Source organism: Anopheles merus, chromosome 2L (assembly GCF_017562075.2).
Source record: "Anopheles merus strain MAF chromosome 2L, AmerM5.1, whole genome shotgun sequence".
NCBI lineage: Eukaryota > Metazoa > Arthropoda > Insecta > Diptera > Culicidae > Anopheles > Anopheles merus.
Genome location: NC_054083.1, coordinates 43013433 through 43026174, shown reverse-complemented (window position 1 = coordinate 43026174; position 12742 = coordinate 43013433). Strand labels below are relative to the sequence as shown.

Here is a 12742-nt window from a genome sequence, read left to right as displayed (position 1 = left end):
TTCCATCCCCTTTTGCACACTTCTCTATTTCGAATCGTCGTGGAGGTTAATGACTGCTTAATAAAAATGAAAGAGTAAGTGAAACGATGAGGCAACACAGACCGTGCATGAGGATCGGTGCAAAAATATAATTTTTTCTTCTTTTTTTTCGTTTCGAGTTTGAATTTCACGGGAGGGGAGGGGGGGGGGGAGAGGGAAACCCAGGGAAGCCCGGAGAAGAGATCACCCGGGTAATGGACGGAGCGCATAAAGCCAAATATATGATCGTTATTGTTATTACAACTGCTCTTATTGCGATCATAAATAAGGCAGAAATAATAATTTCTGCTCACTATCTCTCTCTCTCGCTCGCTCGCTCAGACGGCACGGACACTGTGTGCCTGTGTGTGTGTGTGTGTCTGAATAATTTTAATACTCCACCATCACCATCAACTGCTAAACTCCTGAAGGCCCACACGAGCTCTATCTGCAAACTTTACCATATTTATCTTCATGATTTGTGTCGGTGTGTGTTTACTGCCGGTAGTAAAGGTAGTTGTGAACTATATTTAATTACCTATTTTCGGGGGGAGGGAGATTTTGGAATTTATTTCACCCGTCTCGGCGAAGTTTAAAAACTCCCACCATCTGAAGGGTTAATTTCGTTTGTGGCTGTGGCGCACCGTACACCGAAAGGGTGGCGCAGTAACGGTTCCCCCCACTCACGGTACACATTTAAATAAACGTATTAATAAAAATTAAATAAATAACAGCGCTGAATGCGCGCGAAACCGCGTTGCGCGGTTCCGCGGTCAGCTGGAATGCGCGCACCACACTTAGACCGTGCGCAAGCACACACACACACATGCATGCACAAAAGCGGTCGCAAAACAATCAGCTCAGCATCAGCATCTTCTGAGGGTGTAGACAAAATCTGTGTGTGTGTGCTCATTGGAGATAAATGTTGAAATTTTAAGCAAACAAATTCAAACGCCCCGTCGTTCCCGTTGCGTTTGCTTTAAGATCGTTTGCCTTTTTTGTTGTAGCTACGGTTCAATATGATGGTTATTTTGTTATTGCTGCTTGTGCAAAATATGTTGCCCCGGCCCGGCTGGAGCGTCCTTCGCAATTGAAGGGGTTTTCCATTAAGAAAGCCAAAGGAAAGGAAAAGCAAAAAACAAATAAAAAAACCAGTGAGAGCTCTCACCGCCAACCGTACTGTCGAGTGCTGCGCGTGTGTGATCGTTGGAGTGCTTGTTGAAGTGATCGTGCCACCCGTCGAATCGAATTCGAACCAGCCTTCAAATCGCCTCACCCATCCATCCCGCGCAAACAGCGCTTCAAAGCGATCAAAGGTGCTGATCAACGCACGCATCAAAGGGTAATGTAAACCTTCGGTGATGCAGGACCCGCCCGGGGCGTGTTGCGTCGTGGTTTTGTAGGGGAGGGAGAGCAAAACCAAAAAACCTCCCGTACGAAACACTTCAATAGAATTTTTGTTCTTCTCCCGGGGACGTGGGTGGCAGCAAGGAAAAAAAAATAAGAAGAAAAGATTCTTTTGATCGGGTGATTTATTTTCCGGTCGATAAACAATCGATGGTCGGACGGCAGCAGCAGCAGGTGGATTAGTTTCGGTGTCGAAAGCAGGGAATTTATTTTAACAAAAATTGAGCCAAAGATTTTATTGCCGCGAAAGGTGTGGAAAAATGCCGCTCAAACGTTGTGTGTGTGTGTGTGGGAAGGATGAAAAAAATATGAAAGGAAATGCGCGTACAAAAGCAACAGGTGTTACGCGGGCAGGTTACACTTCTTTATTGGCAAAATTGGGAGCGAAAACTGGCGGCTGTTTGAACTGAAGTTTTAAAATATATGATATTGATTAATCAATCGGAAGCGTTACTTTGAAGAATGTTTGGGGAAGAAAAAAAACTACAATGAAATTTGAAATAGATTTCCCTCTTTGACAAACACTCCAGATTGAAAGGCCCCGATTCGAGACAGATTGAATCAAGATAATCGGCCAAACAGGGCACCGTCGACAATCGATGGTAGAATTTTGTTCGCTGCTTTTTGTTGTTTTGAAACCAAAATAGATTTCCAATCGATTTCAAAATGAAGCCAAAAGTAAGAGGCAAAACAAACAATGACAAGAAAACGAATGCATTTTACAGTGAAACCCGCCCGCGGCCAACACGATGCCGCTCCCGAGAGTCCTCGCATCGTTTCGCTGCAATATTTACTGCCATTAATTGTGGCAAATGTTTCGATCGCGTGTGCGCATTCGGATTGGGTTTGTTTTCCCGGTTTTTCTATCCCCACACACGCGGGCACGAGACCGGCTATTGGAAAATCAATTAAAACCCCTTTATATCCTTATGCAGTAATTACGCGCGCCCGGTGATTTGTTTCCACGTATCGACTCGAATCGGTTTGCGATTGGGCCGGGGTAGAGGGTGCGCCGTGTAAAGTCGATTTACTTATTTACCGCACCAATCCCTACATCGATCGAAGGGCTGAAACACACACACAGTACACAGTGGATTGGTAAAACAAACCGATTCTGGAACTTCTGGAGCGTTTTGTTCGTAAAGACAAAAATGTTAATTACTTGACAAATGAATCAATCGGCACATTCGATTGCTGGCAATTATTTCACCGTGGCGTATTGGAATGAGGCTTTCTCTCTCTCTCTCTCTCTCGGTATTTTAAGTTCCACCAAACACGACCGAGTTTTTTTGTTTTTCATACGAACTCCTAAGGCCCGGCTACACCGGGCCGGGTCCCGGAATTGAAAATAAAAATGAAAAATTACGGCAATGAAGGTTGAAGGTTGGAGTATGGCGGTAGGCACGGGTCAGGTCAGGCCAGGACGGGTCGGAGTTTGCCCTAACAAAGATGATGATGATGATGATGACGACGATGACGGTAAAACGGTGGCGTGTTCTTGGGAAGTGGTTCGAGTGAGCGAGAGCCCATCATCATTCATCACTTCTTGCCCGTTCGCTTTGGTTCATTTTAATTTTCATTAATATTTAATTAAAAGTAAAATTGTAAAAATGGAGCCGCACTGCTCAAAACAAGGCAAAAAAGGACAATAATTGTACAGGAGAGGAAAAGAGAGCAAAACAAAAAAATGGCGCAAAATTATCCATAACGAAGGTGCAGCAGTGAGCAGGCTGGTGTAAATAGAGTGTTAAATAATAAGTACATACATTTATTATATATATATATATAAGAAATAAAGCGAAAAATGTAAGTGGCGGAGTACACAGGAAAAGAAAATGTAAAGCTAAAAAAAAAAAAAGAGCGGAAAATCAGCACCCTCAGCCGTTGAACGAAAGTAGGCGAAGCGGAAATGTCGCATACAACGGCAAAGGTTAATCTTGGCTCGGTAAAGAGAAGAATGATTTTAAATGAAATAAAATATCTACACAAAAGCAAAAAAGGAATGAAAAAAAAGGCAGCCCTCCCTCAATGTAAATGGAACACTGTAAAACGTCAGCCGTAAGGGGCGAATAAAAAAAAAACCACCGTAAAACGCGACAAAAGAACAAATCAACCAGACATCTGGGGAGGTAAGGTGACCAGAGTGCAAAGTTTACACTCCACGAGACGTGCGAGAGGCAAAATGGCACCGATTTTCCTTTCGCAAAGGTCCTGTCCAAGAAATCGGGTAAACAGTTTCCCTTCGGCCGTTTGGTTCCTGGGGCAAGGAATGGAAAAAGGGACAGTGAGAGAGCGAACGCGAGCGCAAAGAAAGTGCAGAAAGACTTAATATTAATAATTGATTAATGAAAAATGAAAAATTTAAATGAAATGGATCGGCGCTTGGGCCGAGCATTTCCGCGAAGGGCAAGAGAAGTCGTTCGAAGGAGAGAGAGAGAGAGAAACAGCAAAAGGGAAGTGAAAAGTTTGATGAAAAGTGGTACACGGGAGCGCTGAAAAAAAGGATCGCAATTTACAGGAAATCATTGAGCAGAAGAGTTTTTAAAGCAAGCTGTACATCTGGTTTGAGTAGAATATTTGCTGTTAATTACAATGTTGCGATGCTTTAACTGGAGTAAGAAATTAATTCTTCAAGCATACTGGCAAAACACGTACACGATTGCATCTGGATCGACTTTTCCAACCACCTGCCAACACACAAGACAAGACAATGTTGTCCTGTGCGAGAGAGGGCAAACAAGCGATACACATTATCGCAAATGTGAGGGTGAAAAGGTGGTGAAAGATGGTGGAAGGTAACAGCAACAACAAAAAAACCTGGCGATGAGTGTAAAAATGTGCTATTTTTCGCGTTGAATCGTTGCTCTCGTTTCGGTTTTGTTTCGTACCAACGGTACCACACCGGGCCTGTGCCGACTTCACTTCCCGTACAGAGCATCTTCACAGTGTGCAGTGCAGTGTAAAGGGGCCGTAAAACGTTCCTCGGAAAACGGGGTGACAGTGGGACAGGAAGGGGCGGGCTGAGTGGGAAAAAGTTCACCAAACTCTAACGTACTTGCATGCCTCTGCGGCTTGGCGCGTGCATCTCAGAGTGCAGTGGATGCGGCTGCATTGCAGCAGGTAAGAAGACGATTTCGGTAAGACGACTGTCTCTGAAGGGGAGGAGAGGGAAGGGTGGTCTTGTTACACCTTGAACAATACGCGGGAAACAACATAACACGCGTCAACACGGCACGGTCTCTCTCTCTCACTCCGTTCTTCAGTGCGCGATCATTGCGAGGATCGTTGGCGAGGGCGCAAAGGGTGGCAAGAAGCAGCATAAGTGTAACTAACGGATGCTGGATGACGACTGGAACTTACCGATTGAAAGTGGGAAAAGGGAAATGAGTAGCCCTCGGGTGGGGTGGGCGAGGGACGGAAAGCATTGCTTCTGAAGCTTTACTTTCAAGGCGAGAGCGCAATACACGAACCACGGCGTGCGACAGCGGAAAAAGCGGTGAAACGAGATGAAAGTAATTTTGAAATGACAATTGATGGCAGAAGAAGAAGAAGGAGAGGGAAGAGGAGGAGGAGGAGAACGGGCAGGGCTGGTGGTTGGGGGAAGGGAATGAATGTAAATAATTACTCTGCCGCGTGTTACATCAAAGTTAAAGTCGCACAAGGCTTTCTTCGTTGCTCGGCGGCGACGGAGACAAAACGGCGGCGAAGGGCGGCAGCACGGCTTGGACAAAGGAAAAATTAAAAATAAAGAAAGAGATAGCACACATACACACACACACACACATACATCGGCAGAGATTACCGTTGCGACAAAAGCGCAAGACGAATGGGAAGGCGCAAAGACAATGAGCGAAGCGTAAAAATATGAAAAAAGATCGTTTTTATCACCCTTCACGGTCCTTCCTTCCACAGGCATGGCAGTCGAATCTGGCCAGACGAAAAGAAAGACAGAGAGAGGGAGAACAAGAGAGTCCTTGAAACAGTGGAGCGAAGAAGCGGACTTTGGGGTGAGCAGGGGGGAAAAACTAAGACCGAAAATAACTTACAGCGCGGGCGTGCTAAGATGAGGCCCTTTCCTGTCGCTCGCGACCGCGGATGCAATGCAATCAAACGGGGTAGAAGTGGGGATTTTTTTTTTCTTGTGGGACGAAAAATATGTCCTCCCACCCCTCTCCTCAACAGCCCCCCTGTGTTCCAGTGGTCCAGTGGAACGGGAGAGGACCGCCGAAGAAGACGGAAAGAAATAAAATAAGAAAAACAGATAAACACGTGGGCCAACTCATTGTGTTGGAGAGTGGGGGTGGGGTTGGGGGGGCTAGGGAAGTGTAAGAACAAAACACCGAAACGCCGGCCGGAGCACAAAACAAGAACAAAGCGAAAAAACTATGTGTGGATGAAAAGCTGGGAGGGGGGCAAATACGCGGAAAATGCTCGCCCCCGTGCTCGGCGCTTTCCCTCAGCATCCTGTTTCCTTCGCAACAAAGAGAGAGCGAGAGCGAGAGAGAGAGAAAAACACAAGTGTGGAAATTTATATACACGGATGCATTTTACGAAAACCGGCTGGTTGCATGGGTGTACACGTGTATGCGTGCATGTGTGTGTGTGTGTGTATTATTTACGAGGGAAACGAACGGATCTCACACCCACACGCTGCCTTCCCCAGCGTAAACGCGCCGGAACAATTGGGCAGCAGAGCAGAGGGACAGCAGGGAGGGGCGGGGTGGTGGAATATGGCAAAGTTTTTCCATTCTTTTCAACTTTTCCCGTGGCGGCCCGGCGCGGCACACGGGCGCGGCCGTTTTTGTTTACAAGAAATAATTTCCGAATGCAGAGGGCACAGGAAAACCGGCAAAGAACCGGGCGGCAAAACGGCGCGGAAAACATAAAAGAAAATGATGAAAAATATATTACAAATATATATCAACCCTGAGGTGTGGTGGAGAGAAGACAGGAGAGGTTGCTTGGGTGTTAACTGGTGTGTGTGTACGTGTTTGTGGGGCGGTAGGTTGGACGGGAAGAGATTGGTTTTCTTTGTGATCGCGACCGGCTTCGGAAATCTTTTGTATTTTGTGCGCGCACTCGGTTTGCCGTTTTGGTTTCTGTTTTTTTTTTCTGTTCGCGCCAATATGTGGGGGGAAAGTGTGTTAATATTTTATGCAATATTAATAATTTAATGAAATTTAGCTTCTTTGTGTAAGGTTTGGGATTTTTCACCAACATTTGTTCACTGTAACGCTCGCAGAAACAGCAACAGCTTGGTGGATGTCGTTGGATTTAACGCCTCCAACCACCGATTGTGCGGATAATTTGTCATTAAATGTCACGGTAATTACGGTGACACGGGACGAGAGTTTTCTTTTTTTTTTCTGGTCAATCCACACCCCCCCCCTCAGCTAAGTGTTGGGTGGTCCAGTGGCAACCCAAATGTGTTGAAAGTGGCGGCGGAAGTGAATCCGCGCCGATCGCACAGTTCGACAAATTTAATCTATATCATTTTCCAGCCCATTTGCATTCCAAATTGGATGTTTATTTCATTTATCGCCCAGTGCAACTTCCCGATCGACTCCAGCAGTGCTCGTCGGGGGTGGGGTCGATGCACTTCCGGCATGGTGCAAGTGTGTGCCAAGGTGCGTTTTGAGGTGCAATGGGCGAAGTGGAATGGTGAATTGAGCGCTTACAAGGATTTTGTTAATAAAATCCTGTCTTTGATGGAGTATATTATCTTAGTTTTAAATAAAGCATGTTTCTTTTTTACAGGGTTTTATCAGGAGTTCTGATAGTTTTGGAACACTTTATTGACTCTTTCTGACGCGAAATGAACTTAATGCAATAGGAATTGAACTCTACAGTGGACAGATAGTGGACAAATCCAATCGGAATTTCCAAGTAGCCTGTCCAAAAAGGATGCCATGGAGTCCAATCTTCATGATATGAAGTTCACTTTCTATAAGAATGAGTCCAGGAAGTGTCCCACTACTACGACAACCCCTGAAAAATCCTGTATACATTTAGCAACGATTTTACACACATAGAAATATTCCCTCTTGTTTTGGAGCCGAATTTGCTGCAGTTTCATGCTGCCATACAGTGAACAACAACGAGAAGCACTCGATAATAGCACTAGAAGCGCTACAAGAATAGGAACAAAAAATATTACAAAACCTCCCGCTCTCCATCATACACCACCCCTCTATTCTCCTCTCTTTGTGCCATTCCTTTGCAGGAGTGTTCGTATCCGCGAAATGAGCTGAGCACAAACTCAATCAATAAATTAAACATAATGAAACCGGGCTACGCGCGCAATCATGATACCGATACAGTGCACCCCCTCCGCCCCTTCCCCAATACCTCCTTCTCTTTCACCCACTTGAGAGCTTCCTCCTTCTCCTGCTCTCCTCCATTTCAATCACAATCATCGCCCACCAGCAGCATCCAGCAGCAGCAGCAGCAGCAACCGTTCCGCCGCGACCGTAGCTCATACTGTGGAAAGGTAATTTTCCATCCTCCGTTCCGTTCCGTTTTGGGTCCACCCCTCTCCACCCGTTCTCGAGGGAGGTAATCGAGGGGGAAGAATTTTTTCGCACAAGCAATATTATATATTGTTTTGTATGAAAAGCTTACTGCTGGCTTTTCGGGGCGATGGTGGTGGTGGTGCAAAATGAAGCGGACTTTACTCATTCTGCGCGGGCCGGAATGTAGCCGCGCCACGGCTACGTTTGTTCTAATTTTTATTTTTGGGTGCTCCAGCATAGCAATCCCGATCGGGCGCGACCATCAACAAGCGAGAGCAGGAAGATTTGTTTAATTTTGTGTGAGGTTCTTTTTTTTGCTTTTTTGCTGCTTCCCTGTGCGAGGGAAATATGAATGCATGGGCTCGAAATTATACCTATTTTTACGCCTACATACACTTATAGAAAGACTGCGAGAGAGAGAGAGAGAGGGAGGTAGAAATAAATGTAATGAGTGATGGAAAAAGGGCAAACCCGGAGGAAAAAAAAACGAGGAAAACGTTCGCCCCTTCCCCGTTGGAACAAATGGCAAAGAATTGTGGCCCGAAAAGAAAAACGCTTTACTTTTACGCGAACGGAGGCGGCGGCGAACACCGGGCGACGAAAAAATCTAATTAATCAAATATTTATTGCAAGTCCCTCTTAGTATTTTTTTGTGTGTATAATATTTTTAACCTGCCTTTTTCTTACGCCCCTCCCCCCTACTAATGCTTTTCCTCTGCCCCGTACATATTTTTAATTGTTCCCCCTGCGCTAAAAATGATGGCAGCGTAAATTAACAAACGCGAGCCGTGAGCGTCCCGCGAAATAGCGTCCATAGGCTAGGAGCACTCGAGGAGGGTTGGCTCCTTTCACCCTCCTTCACCGCCTTTTTTTACTCTATTGCCCATCCTCCACCCACCCCCCACCCCATCCAACTCCGACCGGTTCGGCAGGGATTCGGTTTTTCGGTGAAACGGGTCGCGGAAAAATCGAAAATCATCTACACCAACCCCGGTGGTATGGTTTGGTAAATGAGTTTTGGAGTTTTTCCTTTGCTTTTTCCTTCTGTTGTTCGTTCGTTTGTTCCTTTCGTTTGTTTGTGCAGTGAGAAAATAGAACAGAAATGGAGTGAAAGAGAGAGAGAGAGAGAGAGAGACAGAGAGGGGGCAATAGGAACAACAACACACAAAAAAAACAGCAAAAATTAAGAACCAACCAGTCCTCCGGGAGCAAAAGTTTTGTTATTTAACAAATGTTCCATTTTAATTCGCTTGTTTTTTCTCTCTCTCTCGCTCTTCTACTACTGCTTTATTTTCTGCTCTCATCACCGTTACTACTGCTGGAGTAGATGCAAAGGAACATTTTACAATTAATTATAGCCATTGTTGTGGACGGCAAATGCCACCTTTTTTTTTCAACAAAATTAAAAACGCTTTTTTTATTGCAATGTGTTTAATTTTGATTTAAATCATCTCGAAAAAAATAATGCTCAAAAATGAAGCATTTTGTGTGCAACTAAAACAAAGAAAGTGAGTAGTTTCCCTTCCCCTTGCAAAATCAATAGCAAGATGAAAGAAACACACTTCCAATTTGTGTTGCAGTGAGGCGAGAAATGGCTGCCGAGAACAAGGAAAAAAAGGCAACCCAAATGGATGATCGGCACAAACAGAAGACACAAAAAAGAAAATCGAACTATCTAAACCAGAGCATAGCAGCAGATAAAGATAGACAGTTGCCTTACGAAGTGGAGACATTTCATTCCCCAGTTGTGGTGGAAAATGTATCGCTTTTTGTGTGGCCGTTCACTCGGTGTGATGGGCTTTCAAAAAAGAAAGCAACGGCAAAGATGCAAATATGTGCAAAAGGTTTTACATTTTTTCTGCCGCCCTTTTGCCTTGCCGCTAGGCCTACGTGGGGGCTAGGGTTTGTCGGGTGCACTTTTTTTTATCCTCCATCTTCTAATGCCACGCACACGTGCAAAAAGCACCGAGATGGCATGGCAACATACACACGCATATCCTGGATTACAGACGCGGCGTACCGGTGGGAACGGTCGCGCAGATGCGTCTCGGCAAATCCTGTTTGCCAGTGTCAGATGGGCCTTAGGCCTTGGCATGGCAGTTTCTATGCGTGCGATGGGATGCTGAAATTGAAAGCTGGGCACTACCATAGCCTCCTTCCCGCACCACCCACTATTTACACGTTACGTCATTTCAATCGGAAAAACGCTGCACTAGCTGCGGTATGTTCACGGGCTTCTCTCTCTGTGTGTGCCCTGCCTGTAAGTGAAATGTGTCCATCGCCTCGAATCGTTGGGTGTCGGGATGTGTGACGTTTTAGCAATGTTTTTTTTCTATCGAGCTGTTGAGCTTACAGACCAGAGATACGCACAGCATATGCGTCGTTAACCTTCGGCATAAGTGAGATGCGTTTTTTTGCTGTTGCTTTGGCGTTGTGGCAGCCACCTGCAACGCCACTTTCGGAAACGGGCATCGGGGTATCGGACGTTCGACGTCAGTCTTACTTTACGTTGCTTTGCTGGCGATGGTGCTGCTGCTGCTGCTGCTTGGTGCCCGGTGCGTGTAAGGAAATAGCAATTAAGATGCAGCGTACCGGAAGGATGCACATAATGGAAGCACAAAGCGGGAAGCACATGGAAAGTGACAAAACAGTAAACACTACAAAAAAACGAGGAAAAGCTCGAGGTAACCTTCTCTGGGCAGCGCACACGCACACGGGCACTTTTTCCAAACGCACGCCCCAAAGGAAGATTAGTCCGGATCGGTGCTGTCCGTGCTCGTCGAAGGATGTCGAAAGGAAATGGGAGCCAGGGGGAGCAAAAACAAATGAACTTTTTTTGTCGGTTTTTTGATCTTGCGAACGCGTTTTTGCAAATGTTGGATGGATTGAAAACTAAAGTCAATCTTTGCTGCCTTTGTAGGATGGTTTTGGTATATAGATTACATATTACAATACTTTTTCTTTGCTGTGAAGAACTGTGAAATCTTTATTACGACACAAGGTATACTTCAATTTCATTATCTCATGAGAGCTAAGTTTCGATACCCATCATCATCATCATCATCATCATGTTCATCATGCTCTGCTATGTACTATGTATCACTGCGAGCTCCAATGAACAGAAAAATGATTTGAAGCTGCGCACGGAAAATGGTGACCCAGAAGCATTCATCTCGTGAGCTCCAAAGCCGGTCGTCGAAGTTTACAAATAAAAAGTAGAGTAAAAATTATTTCAAATATATACACATCTACAAGAGGCTTGGGTATGTAAAAAATGCAGCAGCAAGGGAGCACGGCTCGGCAGCAGAATGAAAACGAACAGCCGTTGATAATGTGTACACATTCGCCAGAATCTCTATCGTATCGTACCTTGCCCCACTCAAACACACACACACACACACACACACACACACACACACACACACACACACACACACACAACACACACACACACACACACACACACACACACACACACACCACACACACACACACACACACACACACACACCACACAGATAGATTTTTTAATTAAATCCTCTGCAACAGAGCCACCTCACCGTTTGGGTCCGGGGGAGGGGATTTCTGGAGTGCATACATACAAAGACACTCGATGGTCCGATACATACGCTCGAGCAGCGTACAGTGGGGGAACATAAAAATGGGAAGCCGCGAATCGGCAATCCTTTCATGCAATGCCCATGGTCGTCCTAGGCTCTATTTTCGAGGGTCGGTGAGCATGATGAGTTCACGTTGTACTACCGGCGTTTCCGTATCGAGAGGAAGATCTCGCGGATTGGTGGGACTTTGTAGTGGTGGCATTTACTGGATCTGGCCGGTCAGGTAGCTGTGTGTTCGTTTTTCACTTTTAGAAAGAGTTACTAGTATATCTTCCGTGTGTGGTTTCGCTTCTGTTTCGTTCTTTCTTTGTAGGCGGTTATCCTGTAGTAAAATCGCATTTGATCCGTACGATTTAATCCAATTTGTTGGAGAGGTTTTGAGATGGGCGATAGACTAGTTTGGCAGAAATGGAAACTGCCAGAACTGTTCCTGTATTTTGACCGGATTGTTATACCAGCAGCTGTGCCTTACATTTGTGTTGATAAGTGATAAAAATCGATATCCACAAGGCTCATACTTGGTTTGCAATAGATCATAAATATTAACTGAAACGAACTAGTAGCCTGTGGGAATTTGACCGACACCTCAACGCTTTTGATGAAGTCATTGTAGTTATCTGTGAGAGCGATGAGTCGTTTCAAAACGTTAAAGAACGCCACGTTTGCTTTGTTGGAATGTCTATCGATTAAGATCAATTCGCTTATATTGATGCCTTGTTCATTACTGTGAAGTAACAAACCAAATTTGGAGCAGTATCATCCTATCAGTTCAAACAGAGGCTCATTCTAGGTAACAAGTATAATTACTATGGCCTCTGTTGAAGGTTTTCAAAAGGAGTCACTTGGCCAGAGAACTTACAGAGCAGTTCTGAAAAAGTAGTCTAGCTCGACCTGACCTTAGTTTTACAGATCCAATATCTAGAAGCATTGTGTAACTTACCAGCAATTGATGACGTAGACGCTCCTAACCATGCTTGGGAGTTTTCCAACAGTTTAGCCTGGAAGTATAAAGAGACAGAACATACATCAGTCCGGGTGTTTAGAGATTCTTCCCGGTAGAGCAGCAATGTTTTGTTAAATTTGCCTTAAACACAAAACTAAACTAAATTACATGCTTGGTCTGTTCGACTTTCGTATCTTTCGTTGAACCGTGTACCCAGACGGCCTCCACCGTGCTTCGCAAAC

The 12742-nt window shown here is 45.2% G+C and overlaps 1 protein-coding gene across 14 annotated transcripts in view; it reads right to left on the bottom strand.

The window, feature by feature from the left end:
* Positions 1–12742, bottom strand: part of LOC121591672 (protein bric-a-brac 1-like) — a 138734-nt gene that overhangs the window by 22957 nt on the left and 103035 nt on the right. For all 14 annotated transcript variants that reach the window (XM_041912417.1, XM_041912430.1, XM_041912418.1 and 11 more), the window contains exon 3: positions 12498–12555. In XM_041912417.1, the coding sequence (XP_041768351.1) occupies positions 12498–12555 (58 nt within the window). The remainder of the gene's footprint in view (positions 1–12497; positions 12556–12742) is intronic.